The sequence below is a fragment of the Mustelus asterias genome, chromosome 26 (assembly GCF_964213995.1).
Source record: "Mustelus asterias chromosome 26, sMusAst1.hap1.1, whole genome shotgun sequence".
Taxonomy (NCBI): Eukaryota; Metazoa; Chordata; class Chondrichthyes; order Carcharhiniformes; family Triakidae; genus Mustelus; species Mustelus asterias.
Genome location: NC_135826.1, coordinates 34,774,586 through 34,797,596, shown reverse-complemented (window position 1 = coordinate 34,797,596; position 23,011 = coordinate 34,774,586). Strand labels below are relative to the sequence as shown.

At 45.4% G+C, this 23,011-nt stretch overlaps 1 protein-coding gene across 2 annotated transcripts in view; it reads right to left on the bottom strand.

Moving 5' to 3' along the window:
• The window catches only part of myo1f (myosin IF), a 178,599-nt gene that overhangs the window by 43,657 nt on the left and 111,931 nt on the right, over nucleotides 1-23,011 (bottom strand). For both annotated transcript variants that reach the window (XM_078198412.1, XM_078198411.1), the window contains exons 9-15: nucleotides 20,523-20,655; nucleotides 18,363-18,559; nucleotides 13,666-13,746; nucleotides 12,363-12,449; nucleotides 7,727-7,813; nucleotides 5,823-5,990; nucleotides 1,967-2,052 (exon numbers count right to left, since the gene is read on the bottom strand). In XM_078198412.1, coding sequence (XP_078054538.1) covers nucleotides 1,967-2,052; nucleotides 5,823-5,990; nucleotides 7,727-7,813; nucleotides 12,363-12,449; nucleotides 13,666-13,746; nucleotides 18,363-18,559; nucleotides 20,523-20,655 — 839 coding nt within the window. The remainder of the gene's footprint in view (nucleotides 1-1,966; nucleotides 2,053-5,822; nucleotides 5,991-7,726; nucleotides 7,814-12,362; nucleotides 12,450-13,665; nucleotides 13,747-18,362; nucleotides 18,560-20,522; nucleotides 20,656-23,011) is intronic.

Sequence of the window (23,011 nt, the reverse complement as noted above, 5' to 3'; positions counted from 1 at the left end):
TTTCTGGAATCTTACTACACATAATAGCTCCTGATTGTAGGGTCTCGACATATAAATGTTCTTTAATGACGGTAAAGTATCTTCAGTTTAACAAAAAATATAATAAGATCACAATCTGAACTCATTTTAAGAATACTGGGGTAAAAGTTCCCGGGATGGTCTTGTCTATTGATAATGCAAATATTTTCCCAGGTTTCACACTCCTGGAAAGGTCACCAACACATTCTTTTTAAATATGTTTATGAGGTTAGGTGGATTAGCCGTGCTAAATTGCCCCTTAGTGTCCCAAGTTGTGTAGGTTAGGGCGACACGGTAGCACAGTGGTTAGCACTGCTGCTTCACAGCTCCAGGGACCTGGGTTCGATTCCTGGCTTGGGTCACTGTCTGTGTGGAGTTTTCACATTCTCCTCGTGTCTGCGTGGGTTCCCTCCGGGTGCTCTGGTTTCCTCCCACAGTCCAAAGATGTGCGGGTTAGGTTGATTGGCCATGCTAAAATTGCCCCTTAGTGTCCTGGGATGTGTGGATTAGAGGGATTAGCGGGTAAAATATGTAGGGATATGGGGGTAGGGCCTGGGTGGGATTGTGGTCGGTGCAGACTCGATGGGCCAAATGGCCTCTTTCTGTACTGTAGGGTTTCTATGATTTCTATTAGGGGGTAAATGTGTAGGGTTAGGGGGACAGGGCTGGGGTGGTGGTGGTCCTGAGTAAGATGCTCTGTTGGAGGGTCAGTGCAGAACTGATGGGCTGAATGGCCTCCTTCTGCACTATGATATAGAAATAGTACACGGCACACTGGCACAGTGGTTAGCACTGCTGCCTTAGAGTGCCTGGGACTCTGGTTTGATTCCCGGCTTGGGTCATTGTCTGTGTGGAGTTTGCACGTTCTCCCCATGTCTGCGTGGGTTTCCTCTGGGTGCTCCGGTTTGCTCTCATGGTCCAAAGATGTGCTGGTTAGGTGGATTGGCCATGCTAAATTTCTCCTTAGCGTCAGGGGGCTAGCTAGGGTAAATGTGTGGGGTTATGGGGATAGGGCCTGGGTGGGATGTGGTCGGTGCAGACTTGGTGGGCCGAATGGCCTTCTTCTGCACTCTACGGATTCTATGATATAGAAATATCAGAGAAAACACCCACAAATTATTTCTGACACACATGACAATAGTTGACAGTCACTGAGATGAATGCTTTCCTTATTATAGGCACGAGGGACCTTCTTCTCCAGTTCTCTGCTGAAGGAGGATCCTTGGTGATCACTTCCCTACAATGCAGGGTGAGCAGGTAGGCCCCAAGTCTACATCAGCCGGAATAGGGATTAAACCCGCTACTGTTGGTATTAATCTGATTGACGCACTTGACATTTAGCCAACTGAGCTGACTGCTCCCCGCCCAAATGAGCTGTTAACACACTTACAGAAACACATAACATAGAAGCAGGGGTAGGCCATTCGGCCTTTCGAGCCTGCTCCGCCATTTATTTTGATCATGGCTGATCATCAAATTCAATATCCTGGTTCTGCCTTCCCCCTCATGTCCTTTGATTCCTTTAACCCTAAGAACTATATCTAATTTCTTCATGAAGTCAGACAACATTTTGGCCTCAACTACTTTCTGTGGTAGTGAATTCCACACATTCACCACCCTCTGGGTGAAGACATTTCTCTTCACCTCAGTCCTAAAAGGTTCACCCCTTAGTCTCGAGCATCTCTATCTAACCAGTGGAACTTGGAACGTATGCAAATATGGAAAGTGTTCATCAGCCTCTATCTTCAACAGTACGGTGACAGTAGACGGACCAATCATATTTTTGTATTGCCATTCATTTATCTGTTTCAGTCTCAGAACACAGCGACACAAGTTGCTGATATATTGAGAGACAAATATGTGATTTGAAAGCTGCACAGTTTTCACAAGTTGATTGAAATGAGGATCATATTTATTATGTATATGAAATGAAAAGTCAGTAACCTACTATTCACTGGTTTGCATTAGCTCGATCAAGTCGGTGAAGAGGACATCTCTGTTGCGCTCACAAAATCCGTTCACATCATAGGACACCTGCAGTGAAATATTTCAAACAAAACTCAAATGTGGAGATGTTATAAGAAATGACTGATTCCCCTTTGACCCACTGCCCCTTGTTTCTTACTCTGAACCACAGGCTTCAAGAGGTGCAATTCTCCTGCACCTTCAGCTAAGGGATTTCTCGGAATCTCTGCTTTGAAGAGGAAGAATTGCATAATGAGGAGGGGCAACTCATATCGGATACATTGTCTACTCAGATCCCTGCATTTGCAGACTCGGGTCGGAGTCCCCAATAGACAATGGAGATAATCTTAATCCCCCAAAACAGGTGGGAAGAACACATGTTAAAAGTTTCAAACACAACACCAATGCATCTTAAACCCGCTCACTTCCATTTTTAATGGAGGCACTATGAGGGGTCGGTGCTCAATCTGCTCTCAGGAGGCTTGGATCCATAAGTGTCTTTACAGCACTGCCTGTGGGCTAGGAAGCACAGACCCTAGCTCCTGCCCTCTCTCTCACCTCATCTTAAAGCACACCTCAGTAAATATTAAGGCCAATGCATCTGAGGACGGTAATGCCCTTGGGGTACGGTAGGGGTGTTTCCCATATGATTTCACTAGACCCTGGGCTCTCCCTCCACTAAAATCATAGCATTGTTAAATTCACCATAGCACTCAATGGTGGGATTTTCCAGCCTCGCTCGCCCCGAAACCGGAAAATCCCGCCAGAGGATCCCTGTGGCGGGCGGGATGGTAAAACTCGCCCCAATGTCTATGCAACAGGTGCATCAAGAGTCGTTTGCAATATAAGCTGTGTGGCTGTCAATCAGTTTAGAAAGCAGTGCACAGACATGAACTGTACAATTCGTCACCCTGTCTGAATGACAAAAGACAAACAGACAACATGGAACTAAAAGGAAAAGTGCGCAAGAATGCAAATAAAGCACAGACCCTAGCAAAAGAGATACAAATAACCACAAAGAGTACAAAACCATTAGTAACGGGATATGAAAAGAAACTTGTAAGAAATATCAAAAAACATTAACAATCATATTAGAAAAAAGAGAATGGTTAAGATCAATGTGGACCCCTTAAAGACTGGTAGCCATGATGTGGAGATGCCCAGTTGGACTGGGGTGGACACAGTAAGAAGTCTCACTACACCAGGTTAAAGTCCAACAGGTTTATTTGGAAACGCGAGCTTTTGGAGTGACTCATCTGATGAAGGAGCAGCGTTCCGAAAGCTCGTGATTCTAAATAAACCTGCTGGACTTTAACCTGGTGCTGTGAGACTTCTTACTGTGCCCTTAAAAACTGGCAATGGACTATTAATGAAAATAAGGAAATGGCAGACATGTTGAATGCCAACTTTGCTATTTACTCCCATTTACAGTCGAGGAAACATGCCAGGTGATCCAAGCAAACTAACATTGAATCAGAGATTCAGAGACGTACCAAAATTAACAGAAGCAAATTGACAATTCTGAAGGAAATAATGTCATGAAAGGGTGTGAAATTCCCAGGTCCGGATGGTTTTAATCCAAGAGTCTTAAAGGAAGCACAGAATATTTCTGATGCTTTAACTGTGATCAGTGAAGGTTCTCTTGATTTTGCAGTTGTTTCTTGAGATTTGGAAATTGCGCATGTGTGACTTCACTATTTAAGAAACGTGAGAAAGGGAAACCATGGAATTACACACCAATTGGTCTAATTTTGTTGGCAGGAGAATGCCAGAGTCAATAATTAAGGATGAAGTGACTGAACACCTTGAAGATTTTCAGCTGATCAGAGAAAACCAGCACAAATTTGTAAATGATTAAGTAATGGTCGATGAACCTGATTAAAGCTGTTTAACAGGTGACCGTAACAGTGGACAGGGGAATTCTACTGATGTTATTTAAATTGACTTCCAGAAGTAGTCCCTCAGAAGAGAATGGTCGCTAAAGGTGAAGCTCTAGGAATTGAGGTAAATTATTGATCTAGTCAGGAAATTGGCTGGATGACAGAGACAGAGGGCAGGATTTTATGAATGGCAAGAAATGAGTGCCCTGCTCCCTTGCCCACTGGGCACCCTGGCACTGTCCGTCTGGCACCCTGGCAGTGTACTGGCTAGTGCCAAGGGGTAGGGCCTGAGGGGGTTGTGCCTAAAGGGAGAGGGGCCATGGTGGGACAGGGATTAAGGGAAGGTTGCGGGGGGCGGGGAGCTGCACCCACTGTGCTGGGATGGGCCGGGTGCGGGGGCGGAGGAAGCAGCTCACTCTGCAATGAGCGATTGACTGGGCCAAGGGTGGGGGCTCAGACGGTGATCGGCCAGGCCGGGAGGAGGGTTTGGGAGGCGATCGATTGCTTTGGGGATGGGTGACAATTGGCCGGGAAGGCCAATGATCGGGGGGAGCGATATCCGGAGGGGGGGGGTGGTTGGTGCCTGACAGATTTCTCTCAGTCCTGTTGCACCAAACAGAGCGAGATCTGCGCATGCGCAATTGCACCCTCTGGTGTGAGTAGCCATCTATTCGGCGAGCTTAAGCTCCCTCCCTCCCCCTGCTGGCGGGAAACAGATTGTGCTTCATTTTTTGCACAAAGTGGTGCAAGATTGCATTTTTAACTCGCCCAAAAAACGGATCTGAAACTCTCCCGTTTTCACCCTCATTCAGCATTTAGAATTCTTTTGATAAGATCGCCCCCTAGAGGTTAAAGAATCCTGTGCAATATTTCCCAGTGAGACATTACCTGAATCATAGAAATCATAGAAACCCTACAGTGCAGAAGGAGGCCACTCGGCCCATCGAGTCTGCACCGACCACAATCCCACCCAGGCTCTACCCCCACATATTTACCCGCTAATCCCTCTAACCTACGCATCCCAGGACCCTAAGGGTAATTTATAACCTGGCCAATCAACCTAACTTGCACATCTTTGGACTGTGGGAGGAAACCGGAGCACCCGGAGGAAACCCACGCAGACACGAGGAGAATGTGCAAACTCCACACAGACAGTGACCTGAGCCGGGAATCGAACCCGGGACCCTGGAGCTGTGAAGCAGCAGTGCTAACCACTGTGCTACCGTGCCGCCCACGGCACGGTACCACCTGTTGCATTTGTCGACTGGAGCATCAAAGGAGCTCCTTTTTGATTTGGTTTTCGGTCTTCTATTTGTTTGTCTTGGGTTTCCTGACACTTATTTATTTTTGTAGCTACTTTGTTATTTCTTTGGATCAGACAAAATTATGAGGGCAGGAGATAGAGTGGACAGTATAAAATTGTTTCCCTTGATGGAGAATTCTAGAACCAGGGGACAAAGATTCAAGATAAGTGGCAGAAGATGCAGAGGGGACATGAGGAAAAGCTTTTTTCATGCAGAGGGTAATGGCTGTCTTCAATTCGCTGTCCGAGTTGGGTGGTGGAGACAGAGACCCTAAACTCTTTTAAAGAGTATCTGGGTCTGCACCTTAAGTGCTGTAAATTACAGGGTTATGGCCCGGGTGTAGGAAAATGGGATTAGAATGAGCACCTGGGTGTCCTCAGGCTAGCATGGACAGGATGGGCTGAATGGCCTAATTCTGTGCTCTAACTTTTCTATGGTTCTATATTTTAGACAGAGCTTCATTTTAGATGGAAACTGGTGGAATAAACTGTAACCAAGGCCCACAATGGTTGGCATTCTCCGCTGTTATAAAGTGACAGATGCAGGTAAAGCAACTTGCAAGTGGAAGCAATTGACACACCTATGTTGCTTGAATGTCTATACAGCAATGATATTTGTTTTGTAGCAATACTGAACTGTACAGGACGATGCATACCTTTCCAGCGTAGTGATGTATTATAAACCCCTGGTTCCAGCTGTTAAAATGGTCATGGCATCCTACTGCAGCTTGGAGTTTCTGTAACAGGGTTGAATCTGCCCCTTCTCCTGTGGCATGCATGGTGGCACACACATCATCCAGGACACTCATAATTCCCGGTGGATTCTGAGAACATGGACACATTGTAATAGACAGTTATTTAACTGTGCACATTGTGGACGAGAAAGGTGATCGCTTTGGAAAATTCACCCAAAGTAATGCAATGCAAAGCTTTTACAATAATGGATATCAGGGAATGAATTACAAAATAGTGGCACAGTCCAAAGTAAGCTACATAATCCAATGTTAATGCCACTTCTTTCCCAAAATTGATTAGTGGCCTTGTAATCCCTTAATGTTCTTGTTTTGAAAATGCACACTGGGAAATCTCTTATTGCAATCAAGTTAATCTTGTTCTCTTCAGCACTACTTAAGGTAGCTGAGGCTGACAAGTGCAGCATGATGCCCATTGAAAGGCAAACAGCAAGCGGCACTGCTCCAGCTTTCATTCAGAAACATTGCTCCCCCCCAAATCCCCAGGGCATTGAAAGCATCAGCTATTCCGGAATCAGTTCCTTTTAGCTCAGAGCCTGCCACAAGAGGCTCCGCCACCATGTCGGCTCCTGAATGATCCAGGGAATGGGGCACTCCTTGTGTACCTTCCCTCCAGCTCACAAAGGAGGTTTGGTTGCTTTTGCGGAGAAGGGAAGTCAGCTCTGAAAAGACATGCTGGAAAATCATGCTAACAGCAAATACCTGGTGAATGGGACTTGATTTCAAAAAGTAAAGAAAATTGGGGGAAAGTGTAAGATGGGTTGTCGATTCCACAATCACCTTACTATGCTGGAAATAAATTTCGACCGCAGTCTTACTGTTCTTTTATCAGCAATGCAATATGTTCCATTAAATATATACAAAAAATCGCCATATTTAATTGATAAGCAGATATGAAATGTGAAATGATTTGACTTATGAATTGTATTCATAGAATCTCTACAGTGCAGAAGGAAGCCATTTGGCCCATCGAGTCTGCACCGACCACAATCCCACCCAGGCCCTATCCCCATAACCCCACATATTTACCCTGCTAAGAGGCAATTTAACATGGCCAATCAACCTAACCCGCACATCTTTGGACTTACCAGTGCTTACCAGAGTTTAAACAAGTAACCTCCATTGGGTCATCTACATACATTTGGGTCTCCTTGGCTCTCACCATTTCATAGAATCCCTACAGTGCAGAAGGAGGCCATTTGGCCCATCGAGTCTGCACCAACAACAATCCCAACCAGTCCCTATCCTTGTAACCCCACATAATCCCCCTGACAGTAAGGGGAAATCCCACCCAGACCTGTTCCCCGTAACCCCAAGTATTTACCCCATTAATCCCACAAACCTACACATCTTGGGACACTAAGGGGCAATTTAGCATGGCCAATCAACCTAACTCGCACATCTTTGGAGTGTGGGAGGAAACCGGCGCACCCGGAGGAAACGCAGACATAGGAAGAACGTTCAATCCACACAGACAGTCACCCGAGGCCAGAATTGAACCTAGGACCCTGGCACTGTGAGGCAGCAGTGCTAACCACTGTGCCACCATGCTGCCCATTATAATATAATACTGCAGAATCATATTACCAGTTTTCAAAGTAAAAACAATAGTATTTCCATTTGGGCAGTCGGGTCTAACCCTGTGATATTCCTGACCACATCGGAACACATCTTATGGATAGCAAATGTTTGATAATGAGTTATAAAGAAGATGTTCAATTTGTAGTTCTGAACACATCTCAGTTGTGAGATGTTCAATAAATGGCAGATATTTCACTTGGTATAAAATCGATGGAAGAATCACTTACAACTTTGTTTTCTATCAGATCGCAGACAATCTTGTTGTTGAAATATTCAATGGCGGTCCATTTAATCCCCTCTTGTACATATTCTTCCTGTCGGAAGGAAAGACAAATGTTGTGAACAGTGCTATTCATTATAAAGTTGTATGACGCTTCTCCAGAACACAGACTTAAATTGTTTCTCTTCAAAACATCCGATTTGATTTATTATTGTCACATGAATTAGCATAGAATGAAAAGTATTGCTTCTTGCGCGCTATACAGGCAAAGCATACCGTACAAAGAGAAGGAAAGGAGAGAATGCAGAATATAGTGTTACAGTCAAAGCTAGGGTGTAGAGAAAGATCAACTTAATATATGATGTGGAGATGCCGGTGTTGGACTGGGGTGGGCACAGTAAGAAGTCTCACAACACCTGGTTAAAGTCCAACAGGTTTATTTGGAATCACAAGCTTTCGGAGCGCTGCTCCTTCATCAGGCAGTGCTCCGAAAGCTCGTGATTCCAAATGAACCTGTTGGACTTTAACCTGGTGTTGTGAAACTTCTTACTGTGTCCAACTTAAAATAAGGCAGGTCCATTCAAAGTCTGAGGGCAGCAGGGAAGAAGCTGTTCTTGAGTCGGTTGGTACGTGAGCTCAGACTTTTGTATCTTTTTCCTGACAGAAGAAGATGGAAGAGAGAATGTCTGGGGTGCATGTGGTCCTTGATTATGCTGGCTGCTTTGCTGAGGCAGTGGGAAGTGTAGACAGAGTCAATGGATGGGAGGCTGGTTTGCGTGATGGACTGGGCTTCGTTCATGACCCTTAATGTATTTGAATAAAACGTTACTGAGATCCAGTAAACCTAACGGCAGGTTGGGATGATACCCTGAATCCTCAAGATTTGTACTCAGTGTAATTTTTTGCCACACCATTTGCAAGATGCCACCCTGGCACACTAGTGCAAGATGGTCACTCTCAGCCTACTGCGATTTACAACAACAACTTGCATTTCTACCCCCTTTGATGTAGTGAAAGGTTTCAAGGGATTTCACAAGCAGCATTTGCTCTACATAGAAAGCAAGTACCAAAATGCTGCTGAAATCTTGTTATTTCTTCATCGTTTAGCAATGTCGCAATCTCCAAACTGCAGATCAGATTAAAAGATACCCATCCATAAAAGAAATTGACACCAAGTTTTTTTGAAAGCCATCTGTATCAGATTGTGGAAAATGTTGCTTGGCCTCTCATAAGTGCAATGCATCTGACTCAATTTTCTGGCAAGGAAACAGTTTACAAACTGATAGAAAAAGATTTTGCACTTGCAGTAGAAGTGTGTTCTTTGCAAAGTTGGCTAGTGATCAGAGTGGTGCAGAGCTAAAGCTGCAGATTTAGATGTCTATAACTATTTTGATTTATCTTTCTCAGATCCAAAGCGGATGGCCTCACACCTTCTCACATTGAGCTCCATTGGCAGGTTTGTGATTGGCATCACAAGTGGGACCAGAGGTGGGATGGCTGGTAGATTAGCTTCAAAGAGTGGCTACTGGTTAGCTGGCATATCCCCGCCTCCTGGCTATTTTAAAAATGGATGGCTGAGGGGCAGTGAGGGCTACCCATCCCCAAGTGGTTGACGAAGGGCATTGGAGAGATGCCAACTGCAAATTTTCACTCATTAGTGGCCGCTCCCTCCAACTGTGCTGAATCCCAGCCGATGCATTGAGGTGGCCTCCCAGTGATAGACCAGGGGCCAGCACTCCAAATTAATTATTAACTCTTCCCCTAACCCCATGGCTGCATTCGTGAGATGGCCACAGACATGGCCATAGGCTGCCCTGTGGGGGGATTTCCTTTTCTGAACTAGCATCAGCAGCTGTGGTCAATATAAATTAATCTTTGTTATTACCTCCTCAGCTGATGCTCCCATCTGGTGGCACGCTCTTCTCTCCTACATCAGCAGTTTCCATCTCTTATGGAGGGAAGGCAGGGGGGTGGGGGCAGATACTGATCTCCGCAGGGTCACCTATTCCCTTAACTGGATGGCAAGCTTGCACCTACCCACTGGGCGGCACGATAGCACAGTGGTTGGGCGGCACGATAGCGCAGTGGTTAGCACTACTGCTTCACAGCTCAAGGGTCCCGGGTTCGATTCCCGGCTCGGGTCACTGTCTGTGTGGAGTTTGCACATTCTCCTCGTGTCTGCGTGGATTTCCTCCGGGTGCTCCGGTTTCCTCCCACAGTCCAAAGATGTGCGGGTTAGGTTGATTGGCCAGGTTAAAAATTGCCCCTTAGAATCCTGAGATGCGTAGGTTAGAGGGATTAGCGGGTAAATGTGTGGGGGTAGGGCCTAGGTGGGATTGTGGTCGGTGCAGACTCGATGGGCCGAATGGCCTCCTTCTGCACTGTAGGGTTTCTATGATTCTATGATTCTATAATTGGCCAACCATTTAAAAACCGCGTTAGGCCTCAGGCCCAGGAATGATCCCTTCCCCAGCCGTCCTGCCCTCTTTCCCATAGAGCTTTGTTCAACTTCCATAGAACCATAGAAAGCCTAGAGTGCAGAAGGAGGCCATTCGGCCCATTGAGCCTGCACCGATTCTCCGAAAGAGCATCTTACTCAGGCTCTATCCGTATAACCCCACGTATTTACCCTGCTAATCCCCCGAGCCTAGGCATCTTGGGACATTAAGGGGCAATTTAGCATGGCCAATGCACCTAACCTGCACATCTTTGGACTGTAGGAGTTAACTGGAGCACCTGGAGGAAACCCACGCAGAAACGGGGAAAATGTGCAAACTCCACACAGACAGTGACCCGAGCCCGGAATTCGAACCTGGATCGCTGGCGCTGTGAGGCAGCAGTGCTAACCATTACACTGTGCTGTGCATTCATTTCCAGAGGCAGGTTTTTAGATACCGGAACACTTCTTGCACAGCCTGACTTGCTCGATCTTCCTTCTTTAGGCCTCCTTTCATCTTATAGAGCTCACAAGCTAGGAAAATTGCCATTGGGAAGCTTATTGATACCCGTAATGGTGCTGAGGGAACAAATAAATCAAACAGCGCAAGGATAATATGGATCTATCTACCAGTAGAGAGAAAAGAAACACCCAAGAGAGAATCAATGTGCTCTTTCAATGAACTCTTTAGTTAATCCTTAATGGATATCCATTAATCATCAGGATCATTGACATAAAATGTACTGGAAAATGATGCACAGAACACTCGCTGCCTCATTTCAACATTTGCCTGAGGCTCCTGTCCATTTCAGATCGGTGCTTCCTGCCTCCCCTTTTCCCTTTCTTCCTCCTCATTCACTTCCCTTGACAATATGTGAAAAGGTTGAGTCAATTAGAAAAAAGAGGTCGGAATTCTCCGACCTCACCCGCAGCTGGTATTCTCCAGTCCCGCTGCAGTGAAAGGAGATTTGGCTGAGCGCCTAATTCTCCATCTCGCTGGCTGCGGTAATGGGCGTGCGAAGCCAGGGAATTCCAGCCATAGTAAGAAGCTCAGTTAATATTTCCTGTTAAACTGATACTGGCTGGTAGGACTGGTATTGTTTCTGATTTTTGTAGTATGAAGGTCTGGTACACCCAGGGTTGATGCGGGACTGAGTGCAGTGCCGCCCACACAGTGGGGGCGATTTGTAGCTCACGTTCACTATCAGAGAGATTGCGTTCTGTGATTTTCCCCACTCCTTACTAGTGCTGTGGTGAGGTTCACGCCCGCAAAGGGCGAGAACCTAATTTAAATGCATTTTAATATGTTTTAATACAATTACCAGGCCCCTCCTACAATATATCCGCACTTCCCCCACCCCCCCACAAAAGAACCGCATTTTCAAACCTCATCAATGGGACATCACAATAAGGTGAGTATAGCCTCCAGGGGAGAGGGACGTGGCTGAGCACCGTTCCCGGCACAGGTTGGCACCATGTGGACCCGAGGTGGAACTAGAGGGCTTGAATGTGTAGCAGGGTGGAAGGAGAGAGGAAGATGATGGCAATGACTGTTGGTGGGGAGTGGGGGCGGGGGTGAGGTTGTGTAGAGAGAGAGGATGATGCCGGCGTTGATCACTGGGGTTGAATGCCAGCTTTGATCAGGGGCGGGGAAGATACCGGCTTTGATCCTGTGGGGGGAGTCTGGTGTTGATCGCTGGGTGGGGGTGGGGGGTGGCGGTGATGGGGGGGAAATGCTGGTTTTGGGGGAGAGGGGTGGGGGGAATCCGGTGTTCATCGCAGGGGAGGTGGGGGGGGGGGGCGATGGGATGGGGAGTGGGAGATGTTATTTCTTATTGTGCAGCCAGCTTTATTGGCGTATTGGGCCCCGCCCCTCAAAATGGCAGTGTGAACTCTGTCCCCTGGTTTTTTTGGCAAAGTGTCATAAGATCCGGAGACAAAACCTGCCTGTTTCTCTGGAGAGAAACACCGGTTTCCAATCTGACCCTGGCACTGCCATTTTAAGTTTCCACCCAGTGATGTGAGAAGGCACATGAGCCAGAGTCTGGGTTAGTCTAGAGATGGACAGAGATGAGTTCAGACTGAGGATAGAGCCAGGTCTGTACCTGCACCCTCCACTGTATAGATGTACACGGTTATGAGTTGTTAATAAAGACTTGTTACAAAGCCTTTCCTGGTGTTCGAAGCAGGATTTAAATGCTCTTACCTGTTCAGCTTTGAGAGTTAACTCAATGAAAATCTGCTGAAGCTTCTCATTTACAAAATTAATGCAGAACTGTTCAAACCCATTTTTCTGTGAGGGAGAAGGAAAAATATTACATAGCATTAGCACGATATCATCTTGGTTTTGATTCAAATGGAAACAACTTGTTCCTATAACGAAACCACCGAGAAACGCAGGGTGGAATTTAGTCAGGTGATGGGTGTCTTGCTCGCTGGCTGGAGAACCTCTTTTGGGGATGGCCCATTAAATTAGGTGCCAGTCAGGCACTTAATGGCCTTCCTTGGGACCAAGGATCATGGGAATGGAAATCCAGCCCCCCCCCCTGCTGAGAGAACCTCATCGCAGCCAGTGCCAACACGGGAGCAGTGGCATCTTCTGGCAATGCACCCACTGGAGGCCCAGGGTTCTCAAGGGACCCCAGGCCACAGGTGAGTCAGGCGAGATGGGGGTCGCTGTGCAAGTCTCTGTTTATGTTATCAGTCTGTCTTTGATGGCGTGACTGAAACTTAATCTGTAAATTTAAAGAAGGTCTCTCCTGGTTTCTAATGAGTTCCTTTCTTGATAAGGGCAAAATACTGCAGATGCTGGACTCTGAAACAGAAACAGAAAATGCTGGAGAAACTCAGCAGGTCTGACAGCATCTGGGGAAAGAGAATAGAGCTAACCCTGAAACGTTGGCTCTATTCTCTCTCCACAGATGCTGCTAGACCTGCTGAGCTTCTCCAGCATTTTCCGTTGTTTCGAGTACCTTTCTTGCCTGCTTAGAAGAACAGGTTGAAGTTGGAACTTGCAAGAAGACTCTAACAGCAGAATTTTACTGGTACGTCCGCCCTAGGTTCGCACGATCCCACCTGAGGCCAACAGAGAATGCTGTTCTCCGAGCCTCACCGGCCCCGGATTCGGGGTGGGCGTGCCGGTAAAATTCCAGCCTAAGATCTTGCCGGTGAAGTCCCATGGGCGATCCTAACTGCTCACCCATTTGATTTCTGTTGGGCGGGCAGGATTAAAGATGAACCTCCAATTTAAATTACATTGATGCTTATAAGCTGCAAAACATCAATGCAACTATTGCATTTGCATGAAGGTAACACTGGATTTTCACACGGCAGTTGTTGCTGCTTTGCAAGATTCTTCATTTAAGGTTAATTTCCAGAGCTAAAGAACCTTGAATTCTGTCTCATCTTTGCGAACCGGAATCACTTCTCCAATTTCATTCATCTTCCATTCTGAAATCCACCTCACTTCCTTCGTGCAATTTAGAGACAAGTCGATTTTTATACATTACCCGAAAAATCTCAAAGCCATAAATATCCAGCACCCCGACGCTGTATTCCTCATTCGGCTTCTGCATAGCCTTGTTGACGGCCTAAACACAAGGAATGAAACAAAGGTGCAACAAATAAGGATGTTTTGAGGTTGTGAAATAAGGAGTTAAAATTGTTAGATATTTTGATCGAACATGTTAAGTGAACCTTCATTTGGTATCGCAGTTTAGAAAGCCTTTTCCAACACTGGCAAGTAATCCTGTCAGTTAAATCAAAATTTGTGACTAAAAATCATGCAGCCACAAAGAACTTTCCATTGTATCTTGCCATGTTGTGTACAGTTTGTACTTGAGAAAGGATATACAGGCACTGGAGGGGGTGCAGAGGAGATTCACTAGGTTGATTCCGTAGTTGAGAGGGTTGGCTTATGAGGAGAGACTGAGTAGATTGGGGCTATACCCATTGGAATTCAGAAGAATGAGGGGGAGATCTTATAGAAACATATAAGATTATGAAGGGAATAGATAAGATAGAAGCAGGGAACTTGTTTCCACTGGTGGGTGAAACTAGAACTAGGGGTCATGGCCTGAAAATAAGGGGGAACAGATTTAGGACTGAGTTGAGGAGGAACTTCTTCACACAAAGGATTGTGAATCTGTGGAATTCCCTGACCAGTGAAGCAGTTGAGGCTACCTCATTGAATGTTTTTAAGGCAAGGATAGATACATTTTTGAACGGTAAAGGAATTAAGGGTTATGGTGAGCGGGCGGGTAAGTGGAGCTGAGTCCACAAAAAGATCAGCCATGATCTTATTGAATAGTGGATCAGGCTCGAGGGGCCAGATGGCCTCCTCCTGCTCCTAGTTCTTACGTTCTTATATTCTGTATTATCTTTCAGACACTGTACTGTACATAGCCAAATAGAAAACAAAGCCACAAAATTTGGGCAGCACGGTGGCATAGTGGTTAGCACTGCTGCCTCGCAGTGCCAGGGACCCAGGTTCAATTCCGGCCTTGGGTCTGTGTGGAGTTTGCACATTCTCCCCGTGTCTGCGTGGGTTTCCTCCGGGTGCTCTGGTTTCCTCCCACAGTCCAAAGATGTGCGGGTTAAGTTGATTGGCCGTGCTAAATTGACCTGGTGTCAGGGGGATTTGAAGGGTAAATATGTGGGGTTACGGGGATAGGGCATGAGTGGGATTGTGGTCAGTGCAGACTCAATGGGCTGAATGGCCTCCCCCTGCACTGTAGGGATTCTATGATTTTAAGCTTTGGGCACGTAATTAGCATAATTTAGGTGTTGGGAAAGAAGCTCTGGGCAGAACCATGCAACTTCTGGTAGATTTTTATCTCTTTCTGGCTGTGTTGCAAAGTTTCAGAGAGGGACGATGTTGGGTGCATCTCCCATCCACTTAGCCCTTCACTGATACATCACATTTGAAAGGAGAGTTGGCACGATGCCAAGTTGCCTGGAAATCCCACCAGTTCCACCTAACGTACGGTCAATGGTGTGTCCGCCTCCGTCATTCAGCTGCATTGGCCATACAATGACCACTAATGGAGCTTAAAATCTCACATTGGGAATTAGCTGCTATTAGGGGAGGAACAGGCCATTTGTGGACTGGGTGAGGACAGAAATTGAGATCTGCCACTCTATTAGCCAGACTAGGTACTCCAGAAGCATCATGAACAGTATTAGCACCTGAACCTATTATACACTGAATTGAAGATTATAGAATCCCTGCAGTACAGAAGGAGGCCATTCAGCCCATTGTGTCTGCAATGACTCTCCAAAAGAGCATCTTAACCAGACCCTATCCCCATAACCCCACAAATTAACCCCATTAATCCACCTGACTTGCACATCTTGTACGCTAAGGGACAATCTAGCATGGCCAATCCACCTAACCTGCACATCTTTGGACTGGAGGAGAAAACCGGAGCACCCGGAGGAAACCCACGCAGACACAGGGAGAACATGCTGACTCCACACTGTCACCTAAGGCAGGAGTTGAACCCAGGGGTGGGATTTTATGGCCTAGCTTGAGCGAGACTGGAAATTCCCACCCAAGGTCAATGGACATTTTTGGGTGTCTGCCCCTCGCCGGCTCCGATTCCATGGCGGGCGAGGCAGTGGAATTCCAGTGCAGGTCCCTGGCACTGTAAGGCAGCAGTGCTAGCCCCAGTGCCCCCAGAGCCAGGCAGATGGGCAGGTGGAAGCCCTGTGGCAAAGAATGGGCTGCATAAATTCTTAGCTCTGGATTCTTCCCGGTAGCTATTTAACGCAAAGCAAATGCTTGGGAGGCACAGTCAGTCTTGTGAATGGAATCAGAAAATTATAAAGTGGCATAAACAGACTGGCTGAGTGGGAAATATTATACCAGGTGCAGTCCAATGTGGGAAAGGTCATCCACTTTAGACCCAAGAAAGACAAAGTGGGATATCTTTTGAATGATAAAAGACAAAGGGCTGTGAAATGGTAAAGGGATTTTTTTTTTGTTGGTCACTTTTTCTCTCAACTTCATCTGGTCAAACCACTACTGAACAGATACAGCAAGTAATTAGAAAATCTAACGCTATGTTGGCCTTTGTCCTAAGGGGCTTGGAATTCAAAAGCGAGGAAGTAACTTTTCCATTGTTCAGAGCTTTGCTCAGAGCCAATTTGGAGGACAGTGTTCGGATTTGGACGCCGAACCTTTGGAAAGTTAAACTGGCTTCGAAGGGGTAGAGCGCAGATGTCCGAGAATTTCCAAAAGCTTACAGAATTAAATTACAAGGACTGGCAGGTTAATAGGGTGGTGTAAAAGGCATATGGCATGCTTGCCTTTATCAATCGGGGTATAGATTACAAAAGCAGAGAGGTCATGATGAAGTTGTATAGAACTTTGGCGAGGCCACAGCTAGAATACTGTGTGTAGTTCCGGTCACCACATTATAGGAAGGACATGAACGCACTGGAGGGGGTGCAGAGGAGATTCACCAGGATGTTGCCTGGAATGGAACATTTAAGTTATGAAGAGAGGTTGAATAGACTTGGATTGTTTTCGTTGGGGCAGAGAAGACTGAGGGGGCGACCTGATTGAGGTGTTCAAGATTATGAGGGGCATGGACAGGGTAGATAGGGAGCAGCTGTTCCCCTTAGTTGAAGGGTCAGTTACGAGGGGACACAAGTTAACAGTGAGGGGTGGGAGGAATTAAGGGGGGATTTGAGGAAAAACTATTTTACCCAAAGGCTGGTGATGGTCTGGAATGCGCTGCCTCTGAGGGTGGTGGAGGTGGGATGCCTCACATCTTTAAAAAGTACCTGGATGAGCACTTGGCACACCATAAAATTCAAGGCTATGGGCCAAGTGCAGGCAAGTGGGATTAGGTGGGCAGGTCAGGGCCTTTCATGCATCGGTGCAGACTCGATGGGCTGAAGGGCCTCTTCTGCGCTGTGGTATTCTGTGATTCTGTGACTGGTTGCAAAAAATTGACTTGCATTCCATTAGTTTAGAAAATTGAGGGGTGATGCAGTCTAAGTATTGAAAACAATTTAAAATAGAATGGGTACAGAGAAAACCGTTGCTTCATTAGAGGATTCCACAATGTGGGCGTGTAATTTTGAAATGAGGTTTAGCTCATTCGGGACGTTTATCAAGGAGCAATCTTTCACTCAAACAGTGGTGGGATTTTGGAATTGGCTCTCCCAGCACGATGTGGTTGCTCGGTCAATTGAAATGTTCAAATCTGAGGTCAATCAATTTTTGTTCATTCAGGCTGGGAAAAAATATAGAACAAAGGTGGGTAAATAGGAATATGAAGAGGCCCTACAGCCAATGTCCATTATTTCTGTGCAGTGTAACTAGTGTGTATTTAATAATAATCCAATAAAGTTTCAGTTCTAACTATGTGAAAAATAAGACTGCCATTTAACTGACATATTAATTATTTTATTTTCTTGTCTGAGGGTGGCACAATGGTTAGCACTGCTGCCTCACAACGCCAGGGACCCAGGTTCGCTTCCCAGCTTGGGTCACTCTCTGAGTGGAGTTTGCATGTTCTCCCCGTGCCTGCGTGGGTTTCCCCCGGGTGCTCCTGTTTCCTCCCACAGTCCAAAGTTGTGCGGGTTAGGTGGATTGGCCATGGTAAATTGCCCCTTAGCATCAGGGGGACTGGCTAGGGTAAATGCATGGGGTTATTGGGATAGGGCCTGGGTGGGATTGTGGTCGGTGCAGACTCGATGGGCCAAATGGTAATTCTGCACTGTAGGGTTCTATGATTCTATAAAATATTGGAAAGGAATATAATCATCCTTGTGCAATAGCAGGTAAAACTCTATTTCTATTGTCTTGCAAACAGTCATCTAGTAAGAAGTTTCAAACACCCGGTAAAAGTCCAACAGGTTTATTTGGAATCACCAGATGAAGGAGCAGCACTCCGAAAGCTCGTGATACCAAATAAACCTGTTGGACTTTAACCTGGTGTTGTGAGACTTCTTACTATGCCCACCCCAGTCCAATGTTGGCATCTTCACATCATGGCTACCACATCATGGCTGTGATAAAGTAACTCAAGTCAGGCAAAAAAGTCTGTTCGCTGCTTATCGATGCTATGGAATGGACTTCTATCCTATTGAAGGGCATTCAATTGATCACTTTCCTTATTCAGAGTTATATAGGGTGGACAATTGGTCAGAATTGTCCATATTCAAATTAACTTGACATTTGAGAAATACTTACATCTACTAAATAATCAAATAATCGTGCGTATAGTGCTTTTGCCACTGCATCGCGGGTGTATCCTGCCTGCTGTACATTTAGGGTCATATTGATGGATTCTGTCTTGCCTCCCCATTTGCTATCCATTTTTCTGCTCGTCACTTTTTCCCTCAACTTCATCTGATCAATTCCTAGCAAGAACGCAGGAAAGGCCAAGTCTTCATGAAAAACAAAAGTAAATCAATTATTCATGGTGTCGTCCTCATTTCTGCGCCTGCAACAAGCCAGTTATTAATATTTAAAAACAACCATTGTTGAGCAATGTCTTAGGAATGGCAATTGCTTCCTGATGGATAAAGCTGGAAGATAATCTGTTGTTTAAGCTATGTCATTTACAAAACCCGCTCCATGAAGTGGAGATTCTGGGCAAGGAGATAACTTGGGGCAGGGATGCTTTTTATGCTACTTTTTTTGTTATTCATTCATGGGACATGGGCGACGCTGGCTGGATCAACATTTATTGCCCATTCCTAGTTGCCCGAGGGCAGATGAGAGGCAAGCATGTTGCTGTGGCTCTGGAGTCACGTGCAGGCCAGGTCAGGTAAGGACAGCGAATTTCCTTCCCTAAGGGACATTAGTGAACCAGATGGGTTTTTCCGACAATCGATAATGGTTTCATGGTCATCAGTAGATTCTTAATTCCACCATCTGCCATGGCTGGATTCGAACCAAGAACATTAGCTGGGTTTCTGGGTTAATAGCGCAGCGATAATACCACTAGGCCATCGCCTCCCATTGTCAAATAGATCTGATTTTGGATTATTTCTCTTCCTTCTCCAATTCCCAAAACTAGCCTTCAGCAATTGTTTATAATGTACTCATTAGACAACAATAAACAGTAGTTCTTCTGGGTCATTTGAGAATGATAAAATGCAACTGACCAGCCAAAGGTAAGTCAAAGGGAACAGTGTGTTCAATTAGTTCTCCTTTACACAGAAAAACATGTCTTTCCATCACAGGATTTACTCTTGAATTACTCCAGAGTTTTTGCTGCTCCACCCTCCTGATTTTCAGGTATCCATCACTCTTTAGGTGATGATGAACAGAAATAGGCAGAAAAAGAAACAATCATCTTTGCCTTGTGCCCCTGCTCATCTGATTCCCTCTCCAACTTAAAATTAGGGCTTCTATGTGAGAAATTGGCCGTAATTGTCTGACCTTGCCTGTGGCTGGGATTCTCCAATCCTGCTGCAGTGAATGGAGATTTGGCTGAGTGCCAAATTCTCCGTTCTTGCTGGCAGTGGTGGTAGGACATATGAGATCGAAGAATCCAGGCCAATATATCAACATCAGCAAAGGCAACAGTAGTGCCAAGTTTATGGCCAGGATTTTTTAGGATGGCGGGGTTCCCTTTCCCCCATTCAAGGAGTCGGTGAAGACCACATCCCTGCCAATACGGCCTCTGTCCTGCAGCTAATTTAACGCTCCAACAGGCATCCCCTTGGCATCATCAGCTGAAGATTTGTGCAGTCGTTTCAGCTTCATGTATGTCAGCCAGTTGCCAGGCTTTGTTTCAGTCAAGGATGATGTTGTTCATTAACCTTGTTGTTAGTTCCTTGTCCACCACTACCAGTCTTGACTGGATTTGGTAATGATAAGTAAAATTTAAATGTAATTAAATAAAATTGACGCATATTGACCGGAATTCTCTGGCTGGTTCATGCCGGTGGGATTCTCCAGTCCCGTTGGCAACACACCCCCGCCTGCAGATTTCCCATCTGCGTGGGGTGATGTCAATGGGAATTCCGATTGAGAGAGTAGGAACAGAGAATCCCGCTGCAAGCAAACAACATGGCACCTCCCACTGAGTGGGAGACACAAAGCTGGGAGGCCCGAGAATCTCACCCATTGTGGTAGAGATACCTACAGGAAATCTGCATGTTACACATTTTACATTCAGCTGCAGTTTCTTGACTGACATCATTCACCTTGTTTCAATATGAATTTTCCTCAAACAAAATTTAGATTCTTCTTTTCCACATGGTACAAAAATACTAAATGGGCTATATGCTTACTTATCATTAATATATTGCAAATATATTAAAATATATCTGTAAATATAATTGAGACTGGCCATCACTCCCCTTGCAAAACATACACATCCAAATAAATGTTACTCACGAGCATCATTTTCCACTTCAGCATAATTTCCCACTTCAACAAAATTTATGTTTCCAAGATGTAGAATTCCAGCAATAATTTGAAGTACCATCATCTGAACCTCTGCTGGTATTCCGATCACTTGCATGGCATCCTAAAGGGGAAGAAAGAAAATGAGTAATTCGATAGATGCTAAAATTAAAGCTTAGATCACAATTGACAGCTAAAAACATCTGGTTAGTTTGGCGCGACTTTCTTTAAATGTGCGGTCGAATGAATATCACAAACCGGTCACGTGCATTTTTAGTGTAAGTTAATGAGTTTGCAAAGAGAATGTTGGATCGGATCATCCCATCCTTGTCGGGAACCGTGAGTTGGGCCACTTCCCAACCCTATGGACGGAAGTTTCCTGTTCCACCCGTCACAGGAATCGTAGCGGATGGGACACGGACCATGCAAAGGTCCATTGACCTTGGGTGGGATTTTCCAGCTTTGGGGCGAGCGCGGCGGGAAAATCCCGCCCTGTGATTCTGACGCTGTCAAAATATTTTTGTTTCTGTGAGACAAGGGCAGGCAAGGTTTGGGTCTTTAAGAGGTGGTTCTGAACAACTTTTTTATTTGAATTAATATCACTGGAAAGGTTATTTTAACATCCATTAATTCTATTTTAAGTTACAACCCTGCAGCCCTCTAGACAAGTCTAACACGGGGCAACATGGCGGCACAGTGGTTAGCCAGGGACCCAGGTTTGACTCCCGGCTTGGGACACTGTCTGTGTGGAGTTTGCACACTCTCCCTTTGTCTGTGTGGATTTCCTCCAGGTGCTTTGGTTTCCTCCCACAGTCCAAAGACGTGCTGGTTAGATGCATTGACCATGCTAAATTCTCCCTCAGTGTACCCGAACAGGCGCCAGAGTGTGGCGACTAGGGGATTTTCACAGTAACTTCATTGAAATGTGAATGTAAGCCTACTTGTGACACTAATAAATAAAATAAATAAGTCTGAGGAAGCAACAAAGCTGGTCAAGGCAGGAAGGTTTAAAAGGCCTGCCTCAGTTTGCTGGCAGTCCAGTCCTCTACATGGTTATTAGGCTGCCTACCCTTCACCTCTGTAACAATAGAAGTAGTTTGAACAGATGGCCAGACATCTGTTTTGCCATCTGAATGTTTGGTTGAGTCTTAGAATAATGAATGGACTCAGCTCAGCAGAGGTTTGTTTACACAGCCTTAAGTGCTAGTCTTGTTTGATTGACAGCCTTATGAGGTTATAATAAATGATTCCTTTTTTTGCTTTGGTTTTTCAATGCCTGTTAGTTGATTGGGTCAAGATTAAGTGATGTTAAGGGAATCAACATTTATTCATTAATACAATGAATGGCCACAGTTGATCGACACTTTTATGAGGTTGTAAGATGGGCATCTTTTTCAAATGAAATTTTCAAAGTCTCTGTTCTTATTGTGCCAGTTTCAGGAGCATTTCAAGGACTTGCCAGATATATTGGCTTGTTGGTTCTGAACATAGTGGATATTGTAACAAAGGGAATGGAGGATGCCTGGGGAGCATGGAAGGGGCATAGTGGTAATGGAAAGGGTAGAGGGGGATAGGGGACATGGAAAGGACATTGGTGAGACATTTTGAACTTTTCTGCCAAAAAGCTCCTGACTCCACAGCAGGCTGTCCCCAAGGTTCACAAACTAATTTACCTGGCAGGGTTCCCCAACCTTCAGGAACCTACCCGCCCCAGGGAAATACCATAGGTAGAAAAACTTGAATTTTTATCAAGGATTTAAATTGCAAATTCAAAATCATTTTACATGTGTCAAGCCGTGACCTGCCGCAATTCATGTCCCGACAAAAAAAGCAAGCAGTGGGAATGAATGTCAGCTAAGAAGTTGTAGCCCCACTCAGCTCTCAGTTCAATCTCCTAACGTGGGTTTGCTCAACATTGAGAGGGAAAAATGTGGCCCAACTGAGTTTATTAAACCATGAGGTTATCCAACGCTGGAGATTGAGAATGGGGGTGAAATAATGCTTGGAGAAATATTGGCGATATAGGTTTCTGACATATCTCCTCTTTTAAGAAAGGTGCTAAGTTCACTTTCAGCAAGATTATCTCCTCAGGTGTATATGGTAAACAATTGCTGGCATAATTGAATAAGTTTCAAAAGCATCAATCTATCGGTGTTAAGAAAACAGCCCATATTCACAATCCATTTGAACATGAGAATCATGTGGTGCTCCAGTCTCAGAGTGATCTCTGATTTATTGAAAGGCTGTGGCACCTTCTCCCGTCTTGCCTTTAGCTACTTCTGATGTGGAGATGCCGGCGTTGGACTGGGGTAAACACAGTAAGAGTTTTAACAACAACTGACTGTCCTGTCTGGAGACAATACACATCTCTCTAACCTGTGCTTAATGCTCCCTCCACTCACATTGTCTGTATCTTTAAGACCTGGTTGGTTGTAGAGATTCGCATTCTAATCAGTATTCCGTAACTTGATTTTGTGTCT